Source organism: Vitis riparia, chromosome 8 (assembly GCF_004353265.1).
Source record: "Vitis riparia cultivar Riparia Gloire de Montpellier isolate 1030 chromosome 8, EGFV_Vit.rip_1.0, whole genome shotgun sequence".
NCBI classification, from domain to species: domain Eukaryota; kingdom Viridiplantae; phylum Streptophyta; class Magnoliopsida; order Vitales; family Vitaceae; genus Vitis; species Vitis riparia.
In genome coordinates, this window is record NC_048438.1 from 10,476,203 (window position 1) to 10,493,859 (window position 17,657).

General features: G+C 35.4%; 3 protein-coding genes across 6 annotated transcripts; all 3 read left to right on the top strand.

Annotated features, from left to right (window-relative positions):
• The first annotated feature begins 216 nt into the window (after positions 1-216).
• On the top strand, positions 217-4,746 carry LOC117920913 (proactivator polypeptide-like 1). The gene is made up of 6 exons (XM_034838609.1): positions 217-325; positions 2,025-2,150; positions 2,870-3,066; positions 3,360-3,554; positions 3,852-3,911; positions 4,350-4,746. Exons 2-6 carry the CDS (start codon positions 2,030-2,032, stop codon positions 4,500-4,502), a joined length of 726 nt encoding a protein of 241 aa, XP_034694500.1. The 5' UTR covers positions 217-325; positions 2,025-2,029; the 3' UTR covers positions 4,503-4,746.
• Positions 4,747-6,396: 1,650 nt separating this feature from the next.
• LOC117920832 (prosaposin-like) lies at positions 6,397-8,962 on the top strand. Of its 3 annotated transcripts, XM_034838487.1 has the most exons (6): positions 6,397-6,497; positions 6,709-6,837; positions 7,190-7,377; positions 7,739-7,933; positions 8,180-8,242; positions 8,572-8,962. In XM_034838487.1, the coding sequence occupies exons 2-6, from the start codon at positions 6,714-6,716 to the stop codon at positions 8,698-8,700; spliced, it is 699 nt and encodes a 232-aa protein (XP_034694378.1). In that variant the 5' UTR covers positions 6,397-6,497; positions 6,709-6,713; the 3' UTR covers positions 8,701-8,962. The 3 variants fall into 3 exon arrangements, with proteins under 3 accessions (XP_034694378.1, XP_034694379.1, XP_034694377.1); XM_034838488.1 differs by lacking the exon at positions 6,397-6,497 and having other exon boundaries at positions 6,552-6,837; positions 7,196-7,377; XM_034838486.1 differs by lacking the exon at positions 6,397-6,497 and having other exon boundaries at positions 6,558-6,837.
• Positions 8,963-13,511: 4,549 nt separating this feature from the next.
• Positions 13,512-17,136, top strand: LOC117920532 (CBL-interacting protein kinase 18-like). 2 transcript variants are annotated; one of them, XM_034838130.1, is made up of 2 exons: positions 13,512-13,642; positions 15,163-17,136. In XM_034838130.1, exon 2 carries the CDS (start codon positions 15,545-15,547, stop codon positions 16,940-16,942), a length of 1,398 nt encoding a protein of 465 aa, XP_034694021.1. In that variant the 5' UTR covers positions 13,512-13,642; positions 15,163-15,544; the 3' UTR covers positions 16,943-17,136. The 2 variants fall into 2 exon arrangements, with proteins under 2 accessions (XP_034694021.1, XP_034694022.1); XM_034838131.1 differs by lacking the exon at positions 13,512-13,642 and adding an exon at positions 13,677-13,836.
• The last annotated feature ends 521 nt before the right edge of the window (positions 17,137-17,657 follow it).

Below are 17,657 nucleotides of genomic sequence, written 5' to 3' on the forward strand. Positions count from 1 at the left end.
ACCACGCCAAAGGGGTGGAGCAAAGTTCCAAACTTCCGATGTCTACGCTCCAATGATGCCGCGGTCTTATCTTGACATATCACGATCAAATCAAAACCAAACGAATTCTAGGACCCATTCTCCACGTGACACGTCGACATCCATGGCGTGCTGAATGTTGTTAGATGAGGACGAATACAGAGGATTATAACCCTAGTGAGTGGACCTTTCGAAATATACCAACCACCCTTCAACGCTTCCCTCAACCCAATACAAGAAGGAATCAGTTGCCTCCCTCTCTCTGCAGAGTTCCTAAGCATTCCTTCCACCCTACCCTTGCGAAAAGGTAAGTCTTCCTTCCCTGCCCTTCGATTTTGATTCTGCTTCGTTTGTTTTCCGGGAAATCGTGGAATATTAGAAGAAACTGAAAAGTTTTCTTGCTATCCAATTCCACGATCGTTAGGGATTTTCTTCTTCTTATTTGAATTCTTTTATTATGTCGCTCATAGTGTTTGATTGCGGTGTTATTGATATGCTTTTTCTGCTTTGTTGGTTCAGTTTGATTTGTTTTTCATTATTTTTCTTTTTTCTTTTTCTTTTTTCCTTTTTTTTAGCGATATTTTTATTACGTATGTAGATGACCGTAGTGTTCTCTGTCCTATTGGGGTTTCTCAATTAATATCTGTTTCGTTTGGTTGCATAGAAAGCTGAGAGGAAGAAAAGAAAAGAAAAAAGAATTTTTAATTTGTTTATGCTGTTTGGCTTTCAAAATATGGAAAACTCTCCTGAATTAACCAAGTAGTTTTGTTGGTTTTGGTGCTTGGAGATTTTCATTCTCTTGGATCTCAGATGAATCCTCTGTTTAAAATTTTTCTTTTTGTTCTTGTCAAATAAATAGCACTTAATGGTTTTCACTTTCCAGTGATCTTATCTGATTTTGCAAATCATCAAAATATGAAAGGTTAACAGGGCTGATTTTAACTAATTCGTCTAGAGCACTGACTCCTGGATTTGTGTCGCCCCCCTGCATGGCTCAGTGAGAGGTGTCCAGTCTTGTTCATCAATAAAATGAACTAAACTTGAGCCAAGATCCAAAACTACCCCAAGCTTGTTCATTTAGGACTCCGCACATAGGATGTATGTATGACATTAGGGATTAGGCTTGGGGCTAATAATGAGCCAACCAGCCTTCTTAATTAAATACTGTGTGTTCAACTCTTGAGTTTCTTGTTCGAGTTCAAATACCAGCCTAAACAAGCTGAGATCAAAATTTATGTTCTAACCTCAATGCTTAGCATCTAAGTTTGAACAAATACAAGGCTGGGCATGAACTTGCAATTCTAGCATAATACAGTAAAAAACTTTGCCCAAATAACAGCATGTAAGAGAAAATAGAAAATATATTGGATACGCTTCCTTTTTTTTTGTTTCTAAAAAAAAAAAAAAACCTTCTATATAAAAGTAGGGCATCTTGTACAAAAAGTACAGATATACAAATCATTTTTAAAAAATTTAAAATTTGAGGTAGTAAAATTTTTTTTGATACCTGAATTTTTTAAAACTGTTTTTAAAACCATTACTTTTCCAATGTAAGTTTCTAAAAGTTACTACTATTTTGTGACTTTAAAAACAAAAATTAAAAAGTGTATCCAAACGAACACTTAAATGTAATTGTCATTTCTTGATTCCTAATTGTCCATATGATGATACTTTCTTTTCAATAGCATTATCATAACTCTGAAGCTTTTTTTTTTTTTTTTTACATAATATTTGGTATTGCAACATACTTAGCTGTAGGATTGTAATTTACAGCACCTCACATCAAAGTAGGCTTCAATCGTCTCTTGAAAATAGGAAGTTAGGTGTTCTGTATGCATTTTAGCATTGATTACTACTGCTCAGAATTATCTTGTGCTGGTTGCTGCTTTTTCCCTAGACTTACTAAATCCTCCTCTGGATCAATAATGATTGAAAAAATTACAAGATTCAGCCAATTTTACCACAATGATATTGTAATATTGGTGGTTGGATGGCTATCTCTTCAGGCATCATGGGCGTGAGAGTGGGGCTCTTATTTCTTGTTGTGTTGGGCATTAGCTGGGCCTGTGATGCTAGACAATTGCAGACCTCTGATTTGTCTAGTAAGAGCATTGGGTTCTCTGATTTTTCAGGTAATTCTTTCAACTAATTCCAATGGTGTTACTTTATTTTCTTCTATAAGAATTTGTTCTGAATATCATTGCCTAACTTGATAATGTTGTCCTACACAGTTCATATCCTCTTGTCCGATGTATATGACATAAAAGTAGCTTTGGCTTTCTTTTAAAAATTCAGGATTTTGATAGGTTGGCACAATTTTTAATACCATTTTGAGACCTGGAGATGCAATCCTTGACTTTTTCTTGCGACATGAGACAATTAGGGGGATCGTGCACATTCTCTGTGCTTCTCCTTGTTCCCCTGTCTTCATGACCTCTTTTTCTGACTGAAAGATTGTGGGGTGGGAACCATATACGCCAGTACTCATTTTGGTCCTGGTACATGGGTGACAGAACAGATTCTCAAGTATAGAGGCTATATTTCCTGCATTCTAAGTTGTTTGTTGACCTGTCCAAATATTCTACTTCATAAAGTGCATGTTATCATCAGGATTGGTTGAAACCCAGCATATTACCTTAAACAGTTGTATGCACATTTTTTGAAATGAGAACCGTATTCCAAAATGTATTCATGCAGATCTTTGAGCTTATAATGTTCCATTAGGAATTTAGGACCCTAATGTGCACTCTTATATGGTTGGAGGGGCAATGCATTTTTTAATATTGTAATTCAAGCTAAAGCACCTGCTATGCTGGAAGCCAAAATAATAAAATGTGCTTTCCTGTTTCAGTTGTGCTGATGAATTCCCTACCAAAAGAAGGGGAAGCTCTAGCTTTGGAACCAGATGACGGGAATGAAAATGTATGCATCATGTGCGAGAGGCTTATTACTGAGGCACTTGATCTCCTTGCTGAAAACAGGACCCAGAAATTGATCATTGAAATGCTTCATGCTACGTGCTCTGAAGTTCAGTCTTTTAAGCAGCAGGTAGTTACTTCCTGTAAGCAGAGTTGAGTTTGTTGTTTAAGCTGTGTAATTTCTGTCAGTGACAGAATTATTTATTCTTTTACTTCCCTATCACCATTGTTTTTCTTTCATTTGTCTGATTTTAATCTGTATATTCTGTGCGTCTTCTCTATGAAGTGCAAACACTGATAAGTTTGTCACATGCAGCTGATCCCAAGTAATTAGGACTAAAGACTCAGTTTTGTTGTTATCTTTAATTGCACAAATTCAAAGTATCTCTTTGATTTGTATTGACAATATTCATTGTTTGGCAGTGCATCACTTTGGTGGACTATTATGCTGCTCTCATCTTCTCCGAGCTTGCCTTGATTACACCTGGTAATTTCTGTGAAAAGGCCAATCTCTGTGGATCGACATTCACTGCTGGACAACTCTATCAAGACAGCTGTGTGTTTTGCCGTCATGCTGTTGATGAAGTTCTAATTAAGTTGAGAGATCCTGACACACAGGTTTGTACTTGCAACTTCAGCTGATCATAAGGAAATATAATAAAACAACTCTTGCTATTTGCAGCTGCATATATTTATCTCATTAGACCTTGCCTTCTGGCTCAGTCTCCAACTCCAAAGTGCAAAATGGCATTCAGTTTATCTCTAATTGTGGGGACAAGTCTGACTATTGCTAAAATATAGAAAGTATTATACTGCGAAGCTTACATAAAAATAAAATGAAAAATTTGCAGCATGAAGCTTACTTCTGATAGGCAAACAAATCAAATAATCTTATTTTATTTTATTTTTTTTCAGTTGGAGATACTTGAGTTGCTTCTGAAAGGTTGTGATGCTGTGGAGGGCTTGGTGAGAAAGGTGAGAACAATTCAGGAATTTATGCTAGACTATAATTTCTTACATGTTAACAAACTACCCCTTTTCTATTTCTATACTTTCACCACGATTTCAAAGCAAAGAGATTTCAATAAATGGGTACATCTAGTTACTCGACCAATAACAGTGTCGGATATTAGATGATTTCATCATCATTCTGCACTCTAAAATTTGGACTGCCACTGCCCATCTTGTTGATCCAAAATATCAGCATTGAGATCAGATAATCAAGAGTAAAAGCAAGAAGGAAAATTGAAGAAAACTATCACCTTTCCTGCCTGGTTGAAAATTTTTTGGTTGTGAGATGTCTGGGAAGATGAAGTGGAACAGCCTGTTTGCCTGTTTGATGATGAGAGGAACATCACATAATTATTCTTAAATAAGTCTTTGGTTCTCTAATATTTTAAACTCTTTCTGCAGTGCAAGAGAATGGTGTTTGAGTATGGGCCAATAATCCTCAACAATACGGAGAGGTTTTTAGAAAAAAATGATGTATGCACCACGGTGCATGCCTGTGGTGTGCCCCCAGCTGCTAGCGTCGAAGAAGCAGCAGCTAAAGTGTCGGACTCTTGAATATGATAGCAAATTGTGCTGTGTAATACAGTAGTATATATTATTTGGCTTCGAAGTATTGGGGTGTGATGTAAGATTACCTATTACAGTTTGTGCTTCCCTGCAAAGTATTTGTTTCAAATTACTTCAATCTTAAAGTATTCATGAACTACCTTCACCAATTATCTCACTCTGTATTTGGCACTTCATAGGGCTACTAAAAATAAAAATCCCCTTGGCAAATTTCGGGGAAGAATCTTGTATACATCTTTATTGCATTATATTGAAGCAAAAAGCACGAGCTTGATTATGAGTTTCTCAACATTACCTACTGTTTTGATCGTATCAGCGCCATACTCGTTCCAGTGTTGAGTTCAGTCATCTCCAGGCCTCTTGAGCTCCATGATCTGGCATGTCAGATGATGGAGATGGGAGATGAAATCGCTCATCTTCGAGCGTCTGTTAAGGTGATGACAGTCGGAACGGTGAGAATGTGGAGGAGGTGAGCAAGTTAAGAAATGGTGGGAGAGGGCTTTCGGGTTGCAGGCTATGAAGTAAAAGTATTCTAATCTAAAGCTAAAACAGAAGTGAAAACGTAAGCCTTCTGGTTTGTGCATCTCCTCGGTCAAGTTGGATTTAACTTCATTTGCTAATATTTTATAAGATTACTAAAAATTTATAAAATAAAAACAACAAAAATAACATGTAATAGCAATAACATGAAATTAAAAGTAGAAAATTACTTTTAATTTCACAAAATGAGAAAAGCTGGACTTGGAAGTTGCCAAAGCTCAACAAACTAAAGACGATAGGATGATGTACGAGTAGGACATCCATATTCCATAGCCCAAAGGTGAAAGGGAAGGAGGAAGTTTCCTCACTGCATTCACTGCAAGGAAGGAGTAAAGAGGGTGGTGCATGCATGTTAAAAGGTTTCCTTTTTGTAGAAAGCAGAGCAATGGTACCAGTGCTTCCTTGTGAAGCTTGTTGCCCACAAATCACAAGTATGGGCAAAAGGGAAATGAGTCTAGGAGTCTTTTGTTTATAATGTTTTGCAGCTAAATCAATACCTTACATGTAGTTTCAACCGTAAAATTGAAAAACCAAAGGGAGCCTATAATTTTATTTTCTAACCTGACCATATCTTGCATGGATGTTCCATTTATATGAGTTCCCATAATTTGATGTTATTACTCAAAGAAAAAAATGCTTTAAATGCAATATAATAGTGAAAATTGGGGAAAATGTCAAAATTAATTGAGCATCTAAAAAATAGCATGTGCTTAAATTTGTGAATCATTAATGTCATATCATTCTAAACTTACAATAAAAAATAAAAAAAATAAAAAATAAAAATAAAAATAAAAAATGTGACAAATAAAGTCTCAATTACCTCAACTTGGCTTTTTCAATAGTTTGATCAGCTCAGCCCTTTATCCTGTTGAAGCTCAATCACCAGCCTACACAACCTGACCTCATACTTCTATTAAGCTCAACGCAGCAAGCTTCAGTTAGTACTCGTAACCTAATTCATCAAGAAACTAACCTAAATAACGGTAGAAAAACCAGTGGAAAATTTGAGAATAAGCAATATACTTGGAAGTGTAAATACTGAATGTTGCTTCTTCATTCCCAAATGATCCATAACACCAACCGAACCATGTAATGACAGTCGATGGATTCATCACTAAAGACTAGAATGTTTCCTTTTCATTTGTAATTTAATGGGTTTCATGCCAGTGGAGTAGATTGATATGGACATACAACTATTAAAACTCAATGAATGAAATATCTCAGTAGTCTACCCAAAAGCTTATATATCACACCATGTGTATGACGTGAAATTATATTCATGAGAGCTGAGATTGAATTGATTAACCCGAGCAGTCTATATAACAACATAGAAGCATACAATTCATGTTAGTTCTGCGTTGTTTCCTCTTTCTGAAGCTATTCGTTGACCTCAGAATACTTGCAGATTCAGCATCCTTAGATTTAGGATTGTATCATTTACAGGTAGTCACGTTAAAACAGCTTTCAATTACTTATTGACTTGGAAACAACTCCTGCAGTTTAGAATTATTATCCCTGAGCTGGTTTCTGTTTTTTGCCTCAACTAATTACTAAATCCTCCTCTGGACCATTAGTGATTTAAACATTTATAAGGTTGAGCTAAGTTTACCATAAGGAGATTGAGATATTGGTGGATGAATTGTTGTCTCTCCAGGTAACATGGACGTGAGAGTTGGGCTCTTATTTCTTTTTGTATTGCTGGGCATTTGCTGGGCCTGTGATGGCAGATATTTGCTGACCTCTGATCCCTCTAGTGAAACCACTGTGGTCTCTGATGTTTCAGGCAAGTTGTTTAACTGATCCCAATGGTTTTATCTTACCATTTTTCCATAGAGAAATTGGTTCTGAATGTGGAGTGCTCATGGTTTAATTTGGCAATTGTTTAGGCAGGATTCTGCCAAACTCTAGCATATTATGTACTAAAGTTTTTTTTATAAATGAGAATGGTATCTTGAAACCAGCTTCATGCTGTAGATCCTTTGAACTTGTAGATTTCATTGTAGACCCTAATGAGCACTCTCATATGGTTGGAATTCTTTTTTCTTTTTTTTTTTTCACTTTTCCTTTTTGGTCATAAATTTGAAGTGAATGTGCCAGCAATGCTGGGAGCCAAAATAACAAGATGTGTCTGCCAGTTCCAGCTGTGCAGATAGAATGCCAGAACAGAGAAGAGGAAGTTGAAGATTTGGATCAAGTTTTTTGCACCTTGTGCGAAAGATTCACTGCCGAGGCACTTGATTACCTTGCTGATAACACAACCCAGACAGACATCATTGATTTGCTTCACAATACCTGCTCCCAAATGTGGAACATGAAGCAGAAGGTAGTTACTTCCTGTGACTAGAGCTGAAGGTTTTTGTTTAGATGTGTAATTGCCTTCTGAAACAGACGCCTTTTTTCTGACTCCCCCTCCCCCTCATTTCTCTTTTGTTTGTCTTATATCTGGTTTGTCCTCACTTCTCTGAATTGTGAACACTGATAATGGGGTTGAAGCATTAAAAAAGATATGATGCTCTCTGATTTAACAACGGGTATGATTCCAAATGGAGTGACCTGTAGGAAGGGAAAAAAGAAAAAGAAAAAAAAAATCATGCAGCTGACCCCAATTGACTTGGACAAGGCTCAGCCTGGTTGGTTTCTTTTATTGAAAGATTCTAATTGTCTTGTTTGATTTGGTTTGGCAGTGCATGGCTATGGTGGACTATTATGCTCCTCTCTTCTTTTCAGAGGTTTCCATGATAAAACCTGGTAATTTCTGCCAAGATGTCAATCTCTGCGCGACTACATTCACTTCTCCACCACTCTTCCAAGGCAGCTGTGAGTTTTGCCGTCATGCTGTTGCAGAAGTTGTGGTTAAGTTGAAAGATCCGGACAGGCAGGTTTGTGCTGCCATCTTCTCCGAGTTCAAAAGTACCACCTAGCATTAAATTTTGTGTATAACTGTAGTGATGGCAAATATATATGGCTGTTGCCACAGTATACAAAGTTCCATATATACTAAGAAGCTTACTCATAAAAATAAAGAAAAAATTTGTAGCATGCAAGCTTACTTCTGAGTTCTGATTGGAGAACTTAGAATATAATCTTATTTTGGATTTTCATTTTTTTTTCTAATTCTTGTTCAGGTGCTTATAATGGAGTTGCTTCTGAAAGGCTGCGATGCTGTTGTTGAGGGCTATGTGAACAAGGTGAGAACGATTAAAAGAGCTTCAATAAATTTCAGAACTATTTATTAAAGCCGAAGGTATTAGCTATTTGTTGGGTCTAAAACTTGGGCTTTCTCATTTGAAAATGAATCGACTTTTTAGTCAGGTAAGACCAAAGCCTTGGGCCCAACAAGATGAATCAAAGTGACAGCGACGGACCAAGCTGCAATAATCATAGAAAACAATTAGCTTTTCAGCCTGGGAAACATTTTGTTTGTATGTGTGGAAAGATGGAAGTTCATGAAAATGGCTGACGAATGCTCAGATATTGTTCTTTATTTCTTTTCTAATATTTTGAACACTTTGTGCAGTGTAAGAATATGGTTTCGGAGTATGCGCCTCTGGTCCTCACAAATGCGGAGCTCTACTTAGAAACAACAGATATATGCAACACACTCCATGCCTGTCATGTGCCCACCATCAGTACCCACCAAGATTGACTTCTGCTGTCCGACTCTTGAATTTCTTACTCTTCAATGGCTTAAAGTATATGTATTTTTACGATGCACCGGGGCTTTGTTGAAAAGTTCCTGTTTCAAATTATAGTAAGCAATATTGTAATAAGGAATCTATCTTCACTAGATGATCTGGCTCTCTATGTTTTCAACTTCAAGGAGCTAGTGGGAACTCTGAAAATTGCAAACCCTTTTGATTCCTAATCTTATTATTTCAATTACATTGAAGTCAAAATATTGAGCTTTATCTAATGCTGTAAGCCTTCCAGTTTATCCTCATAGCACGTCATACGAGGTCTGAACTTGTATTTCGAGCATAGTTTCATTAGACTGAAGTCAAATCCGGTGGTAATCGTCCATTACTTAACACCAAGCTTCATTATTTCACCAGGGAATTCATGATAAATAACCAGAGAACCAGACCTAAGGAGCTATATCATAGATGTACAACGAAGACAGCCCTAAAAATGTCGATTGAAAAATGCGGTGTAGAGCAACAAAAGCTAAGGTGGGGTGAGGAGATCTTGTAGGCAGAGATTATGAAGAAAATTTTAATTAACTTGTCCCAAAAATTTTATACTAGTAGTGCATGTAATGGGAGGAATGGAAGAGATTCCGAAATTTAGTGTACAATAGTTAATGGGTTTCTTAAATGGTAAAAATCATTTGAGTAAAGATTAATAGGACTTGGAAAAATTAGTTGAGGGTGTTTTTCAATTCAAATAGTGGTGTTTATTTTTTTGATTTTTTGCTAAAAACAATTTGTTTTCAGAATTTAGGTTGTTTGTTTTTCTATTTTTTCATTACTTGTTATAAACTTTTTACTAATTAGAAAAAGTCAAAATATGTAGTTTTTTTTATATAGAAAAAATAATATATTGATTTTTTTTTTTTACTTTTTAATACTTAATAAAAATAAAATATTATAAAAACAAACAACCTAATATTTAACACTATTAAGTATTAAGGTTCTATTTAAAATTAAGTAAAAAAACAAATATCACCTAGTGTTGGAATCTAAATAGTATAAAAGACAACCATACAAGAAGTAAATTAGGGCAAAATAAAAATGAAAGGTGAAAAAAAAGGTAGAAGAAGAGAAAATTTTTTAAATAGAGAAGATGGAGACAACTTTGATATGAAGTGTAATGGATAAAGGTTATGTGATAGGTACAAAATTTGCAAAAGTAAATAGACTTTTTTTTAAAAAAAATTATTAGAAATTGAAGTTGAATCAAAATTTGTGATTTTTAGATAGTAATTATTATAATAAGAATTTTATTAAATATGAAATAACTTATTTTTTAAGTCACAAGAAAACTTACATATTAAGCAATATTTTTGTGATTTACGTTAGATTCTTTTGCAAATCATAAGATTTTTTAATAAAATGATCGGAAAAGATACGAATCATTTACTTGAGCTTATAAAAGACATTTCGGTTTACAAGCCATCAAAACAAAACGTGATAAGAAAAATGATTGATCGAAAACAACATAATTTCAATTGTAAAAATTTTGGGCACTTTCAAAAAACTCATTGATTCAAAAATAGTTAGCAAGCAAGTTGCGTGGTGGATAAGGTAAGTGCCACAGATTTATTTTAGATATGTCGAAGTGCTCTTTTTTTTCTCTTCACATGGAAAATGGAATCTGGCCTTATTGTTATGGATTAATTGGTTTTATACTGCTATGCTACTTCTCGGACGTGTATGATGGGCTGGGAAAAAAAAATAGAACTTTCCCAATTTGTGGGATTGGTTTTAAGTTAATCTTAATAGCATGAGTGTTTGTATCCTTAAATCTTCTTAATTAAATGTGGTTCTTGTATTGGTTCAAAAAAATTCCCCTTCTTCTTAAAGGCTTTTAGGACGTGTTTGACAACGATTTTAGCAAATATTTCTAGTTTTTCTAACACTTAAAAATTTTTATCTTTCAAATATTAAAGATGATAGAAACACTTTTTAGAATCAGTGTCAAATACACTCTTACTCCTACATAGTTTATAAAAATGATTTCTTAACCGTGTTCTCGTAAATATGAATACTCGTGTTCTCGTAAATACAAGATCCCGTCTTTGAGAGAATATGAAATGATTAAATTGTGTTAGTGGGTATATAGGTATTCGTGTTCAAAAGCTTTATCAATTTCAGGTCTTTTTAAAATAGTTTGCTAATTATGAATAAAATATAAATCTTATCAACTTATCAATTTTTTTTTTTTTCCAAAAAATAGCAAAATATGATAATGTATTGTACAATCTTATCTCTAAAATAATGATTGTTATAATCCAATGGATAGGATGATTAGATATCAATCCAAGACCAACCCACGTGAGATCTTTCACTAAAAAGTACTTTTAAAATTGTATACTACTTAATTTACATTAATTAAACTGTACTTATTATATCTTTCATCACTCAAACATGTCTAAAGCTTTAGTTTTAAAAATTAGACAACAAAACTACTTAATCTCCTAAATTGCACCATGTGCTTCAAGGCCAACTTGCTTCTTTAATAAACCTAATTGCATTTAATAAAGTTTTAGCTTTGTGGTTAGACGAAGCTAAAACTAATTGCTCCTAAATTAAAAAGACCTGGCGAGGCCTTGAATCAAGATTCAAATGCAGCCCGATCCGGTGGTCACGTGCAAAACCCCAAATCATTCATTCTTCCATATTATATTGGGCTGTGTGTGGAAGGTGCAGTTGCAGTCCTAATCCCTACTTTATAGACTCTTTGCCTTATCACAAACCGACCCATTTGAACATGAATAAAAAAATAAATAGAAGATTTTTAAGATTTAACCTTAATTTTCTTATCCTCGTCATGATCACACTTCTACTAATAAAAGAAAGAAAAGGCAAAGTAGTGGAGATGTGGAGAATGGATATTAAATTGTATACGAAAAATCCAACGAAGCATACAACATCCGTTCGTAAGAGGAAGTTGCTCCGAATTTTCCTTTTCACCTCACCCTTACATTCACATGAGTAAAGGCTGGAGCTTGCGGAGGACTACTCTTCCGCTATCTCCCTCAAACCACTTCCACTTGTATATGCGTGTGGCTCGTTTTGAATTAGGCCCTAGCGTGTTTCTACATGAGCATCATTGTCGCTAGTAAGAACTAAAGAATGGACCGGCATGGGTCTCTGTTGCAGGGTAAAACTAGGGCTGAGCGGTCGTGCCCATTGCTTGGGCATGAAGCTTCTTGATGGCTAGCTAGCTTTAATGGCAATGTGCCCAGAAAGGGAAATGGATTTTGGAGTATTGCAACGTGTCAGCATGCACTCCACCAATGGCTCATGGTACATGTGCTCATTTTGTTTGGTTGGGAAATGTTTGATTAAATGGTACCACCTTTCGAATCTGGGTCTCTTTTTTTTCTATTTTTGAACTCGCATGTGTAATGCGTGACAAGCCCCCAAGCCTACACCTCCAACCTCCAACCTCCAACGTGAGATTCAGCATTTCTGCCCAAAATATCAACTCTCAGACTTTGTTCTCTTCCTCAAACCTTCATTCTCCTTATAATGATATATCATTAAACGAGTGGCTCGATTTAGGAACATTAAAGAATTTCACAAACAACTTCTATAATTTTTTTATTTTAAAATGTTTTTATATGTAATTAAATAATCTTTAAATTACTTTAAGAGCAAAATAAACAAATAAAACTATTAAGTATTAAGGGTGTCATTAAGTTTTCAATTTTAAATCAAAATCAAAATCATCAATCTTATGCCTTACGAGAGAAAGACATTCAACTTCATTATCAATCTAAATTTTAAGATTTTTTTCCTTTCCTTCCATTAATTACTTGTAATTTAAAAGTGAATTATTAATTTTTTGGGATGTTGAATAAAAAGGATAAATTACATCTTATTTTAATCATAAAATTAGAAAATAAAGGAAAATTCTAGAATTTAACACTAAAATCTAATTATATGATTATATCACATGACATATAATAGGACACATAAGAAAAAAATGGGGAAAAAAAAGGATAATCCAAAAAAAATAAAGGAGAACGAAATACAAATTTATGAATTTTCCTTTTTATTGATTAGTGGCATACCATTCTCAATTTTTAATATCATCTTCCAAAAATCTTAAATCATGAAATCATTATAAGTTAAATCATGAATCATGACCTTTCATATTAAAATCATGTACATCAATCATGACCTCTCATCCCAAAATCATGATTCCCTCTTGGCTGGTGAGGGTAACTTCGTAAGTTCATCCCGAGCATACCAAAAGTAAAAAAAAGACAAAAAAAAAAAAAAAAATGTCGTATCTGCGTGGCGCAATCAGAAGTACGCTCTGAAACGTGTATGGCTAAAAACGCAGTTGACGCTTTTCAGACATGACGGCAGAGAGAAGTTACAGAGAAGGCCCGACCTTCATACGTTTCGACTCTACATTGGAATCATTGGATAGACTGGTAGTTAATGAATAGTGGTTGGTGAAAGGCAAGTGGTGGGTGAAATTCCAATTAGTATATGTTTAGAAACTCCCTAGCCTAGTGAACCTTAGAAAATGACTTGCCTCATCAATTTATTATGGATTTAAGGTAATAAATTAATTTTTCCTAATGTAATATTATATTTTAAATTGATTGACTTGTTGTTAGCAAGACTGGATCGATAAACAAATGAAATAATTTTAATTTCTGTTTAATGATAGGCTTATTTTAAGACACGTGTAAGGATATAAAGTTTTATGAAACATGGAAAAATTGGGATGAAATTTTGCATGATGGAGGAGGTGGTCCCACTCGAATTCATCACAGGGAAAAGAAGGGTATGGTATTTTATATAAACCGGCGGTAGGTTTCGGCCTTCTAGAGTTGGGATTCGGGAATATGTTTTTCTTCTACAGGTTCGTACAGTGGCAGTGAGAAAAGTTGTGTTTTTTCGTCGAAGGTACTCTCTGATTCCATGGGATTCCTCTTCTTTTCATTTGATTTTTTTTTTTTTTTTCAGATCTGCGTTACTGTTTCTTCTTTGATTACACTGGCATATATACGTGTTTCCTTTTCATTTTCCTCTGTTTGTTTCCCTAGAAAATTCAGGAAAATAGATTCAGCAAGGTTTTGTGCATCTGCATTAGCTTCTCAGTGAGTAGGATTCTCGGTTTTGCTCCGTTGTTTGATTTCCGGTTTTTGTTTTTATTTGTTAGTCATGGAACGTAAAGTATAAGGGTTTGGGTTTTGTGCTTTGTTTTCTTTCCGTCGGGTTTCTCAGCAACCAAACGGAAGTATTTTGATGCTATTTTCTGCATCTGTATCTTTTGTTGTTGAAGGGAGATCTTCTTCTTCTTTTTCTTCTGCTTCTTCCTTTCTTTTTTTGGTGATCGACCTAAAGCTTTGTTTGGTTGCTGAGAAAACGAATTTTTTATTTTATTTTTATTCTCAGATATTTATCGTTGTCTGGAACAGAAACAAAACCTCGGCCCAAATGAAACATGAACCTAACACAACTTGGCCTAGTTGTAGTCTGTTTGTCATTTTCTGGAAATCGGAGATAATATAACATTGTATGCAATATTTTTATTTTTACTAGTTTTCTCTGCATCCAAACACAGGTTATGATATAAAATTTCAAATTGAATTTCTCCTCCAATTGGTTTACTTTATCATCCTATTTATAGATGTGAAATGATATTTATATTTGAATAAATAATGTCCGTGACGCATATAACCTTATTTTATCTTTATATTCTCTAAGTGTTTGATAAGAGATAGGGATTAAAAATTTGTAGAAAGATAATTTTGTCCAAAAATGTCATGTTTTAAGAGATAAAATCAATACTCCGAATTTGAATTTTTAATACCTTTTAACCACATACCCTTTTTTTAATAGGAGTTTTATTAAAAATTAATTAATTAATTTTTATCATAAATAAAGAGTAAAAAAAAAAAAAAAACATCTCTTACATCAAAATTCTCGAAGTAGTCCGGCAATTCTTGAACATTTTTCAGTTTTTTCATCTACTGAATCTTGCATGCAATTCAGTGAACCCTGAGTTATTTAATATTACCTCCAATTTTAGGAGTAAGTCCCAAATGATTCAGGCAGTTACAGTATGAGAATATACTCTATTTAATTTCTTCATGTCCTCTGCTTTAAGCAAATACAAATTTCTTCTTAAATTTTCTGTAAATTATTCACATTATTGCAAAAAAAATAAAAAAAAATGATATTCCTGCTATGCTAATGCTCAATAGAATCCCGAACCCCATGTTATTCACTGGGTCATTAGGAGACATTTTAACTGGTATTATGACTAGAACTATAGGCTATAAATGAACCTTACGCCTTTTGTTTGAGAGTTAATTCCATGTCAGGTTCTATATTTTAGACATATGAAGGAAGTTCTCTAATTTCAGAAAAATGTATGCCTCAAACATGAACTCATTTTTCTATCTTTATTACTTTTTCAGGGGAGCCGATCATACATTTTCTGGTGAATTGAAAGTGTGACAGAGTATTACTCTCTGTCTGCTGTTCTGGTTTAGCCTTCTTCATCTTCTTCAGTATTCTCTGGGTCATCCAAAAAAGCAGGGAATGCTGAAACATGTGCTTAAGAGCCTAGAATTCTTTCCCTGCATTGGAAACATAACTCACAGCACATTCCAACTGCGTCTTCAAATGCCCTGTGCGGTTAGAGATCACGTGGAACAAGTACTGAAACACGACTTCTGCGAAGGTGGTTGAGTTCTTATATCCGTGAAATACAGTCCTGCCCATTGGACCTCTATTTGTGTAGACTGCATTAGCAGGAGAAAATATCATATTGCTGTGTGCTGGGTTTTTGAACTTGCAATGGAAAATAATGGGAGTATCTTGATGCAACGGTATGAATTAGGGAAATTATTAGGTCAAGGCACCTTTGCTAAGGTCCATCATGCCAGGAACCTTAAAACTGGCACTAGTGTTGCCATTAAGATAATTGATAAAGAGAAGATTTTGAAGGTTGGGATGGTGGATCAGATTAAGCGAGAGATTTCTGTAATGAGACTGGTTAGACACCCAAATGTGGTAGAGCTTTATGAGGTTATGGCCAGCAAAACGAAGATTTACTTTGTCATGGAATATGCTAAAGGAGGGGAGCTCTTCAACAAGGTAGCCAAAGGAAAGCTCAAGGAGGATGTTGCAAGGAAATATTTTCAACAGCTGATCAGTGCGGTTGATTTCTGTCACAGTAGAGGTGTTTATCATCGGGATTTAAAGCCAGAAAACCTTCTACTGGATGAGAATGGAAATCTAAAAGTTTCAGACTTTGGACTGAGTGCCCTTGCTGAATCTAAGCACCAAGATGGGTTGCTTCACACAACCTGTGGAACCCCTGCCTATGTTGCTCCAGAGGTGATCAATAGGAAAGGCTATGATGGAGCCAAAGCTGATATATGGTCATGTGGGGTGGTCTTATTCGTTTTGTTGGCTGGCTATCTCCCATTTCATGATTCAAATCTGATGGAGTTGTATAGGAAGATTGGTAAGGCAGAATATAGATTCCCTAACTGGTTCCCTTCAGAAGTACGAAGGTTGCTGTCAAAGATCTTGGATCCAAACCCAAAGACTAGGATTTCCATTACCAAAATAATGGAAAATTCTTGGTTCCAAAAGGGTCTTGATCCTGTCCTGAGGATCACTGAAACAGGAGAGAAAGAGCCAGCTGATCTCGAGGTTGAGGCTGTATTTGGTTCTAATGAGAGTGCCAGCACCACTGCTGAGGCAAAGCAAGAATTGGCGACGCTTAGTAACTTGAACGCGTTTGATATCATTTCCTTTTCAGCAGGCTTTGACTTGTCTGGTTTGTTTGAGGAAAATAAGCAAAAGAAAGAAGTGCGATTTACATCTAGGCAGCCAGCCTCAGCCATCATCTCTAAACTGGAGGACATTGCTAAGCGTTTGATGCTGAAGGTGAAGAAGAAGGATGGTGGGTTGTTGAAAATGGAAGGTTCAAAGGAAGGCAGGAAAGGCGTCTTGTCCATTGATGCAGAGATCTTTGAGGTGACTCCATCTTTTCATTTGGTGGAGGTGAAGAAGTCCAGTGGGGACACATTGGAGTACCAGAAAATAGTGAAACAGGAGATAAGACCAGCTCTCAAGGACATTGTGTGGGCATGGCAAGGTGAGCAGCAGCAGCAGCAGCAGCAGCAACAACAACCAGAAGAGCCAATGCCCCTGTTGCAGCCCATCTCACCTCCAGCTTCATAACATGTGAAAGTATCTTACTCTTAGTTGTAATTCTAATCTGTAAGTTTTAACGTGGTTTCTCCTATAGATATAATAGAAGTGTTTGTTGTTGACATCATTACTGCATAACGTATTTAAAGTTTCTCAGTTTACATGGGAGCTTGAATATGTACTGCCATCGAATCTTCACATATCACGATGGTTCTATTTCCTTACCCTCAAGCCTTCAGAATACAAACAGTAACTTAAATACTCTAGTTGTTCACAAGAATGGTGGCTTGTAACGGTCCGTCAGATTAGTGACAAGAGCAACTGATTGAGAGACGTTAAAACAGTAGAAGAACCTGCTATTATCATCGCCAGCAGTGCAGTCTATAATTTATCTAGAGGTGAAGAAGACCTGTCTTCCCGATGTTGCCTAATATAGCTGATGCAAGTCTGCAACAACAAGAACTAGAGCTTTCGCCGTACAGGTGAGTTCAATTTTGGGTTTTTCTCCTCCAGATGGATTACATATGTGAAGTTCCCCATGGCCTAGGCTGAATTCTTCCTTTGCCCCTTCTACTACAGTACCAAAGTGGGTGCACATACCTCCAAGCTTTTGCGGCCGTTGGATGAAAACCTTTTAATCGGTCAAAAAAGGGTGTACTATTTTGTGTTATAATTGATAGAATTTTTAAAATTACAATAAACGAATATTGATTTGTAATTTTTAACAATATTAATTTGTTAAAAA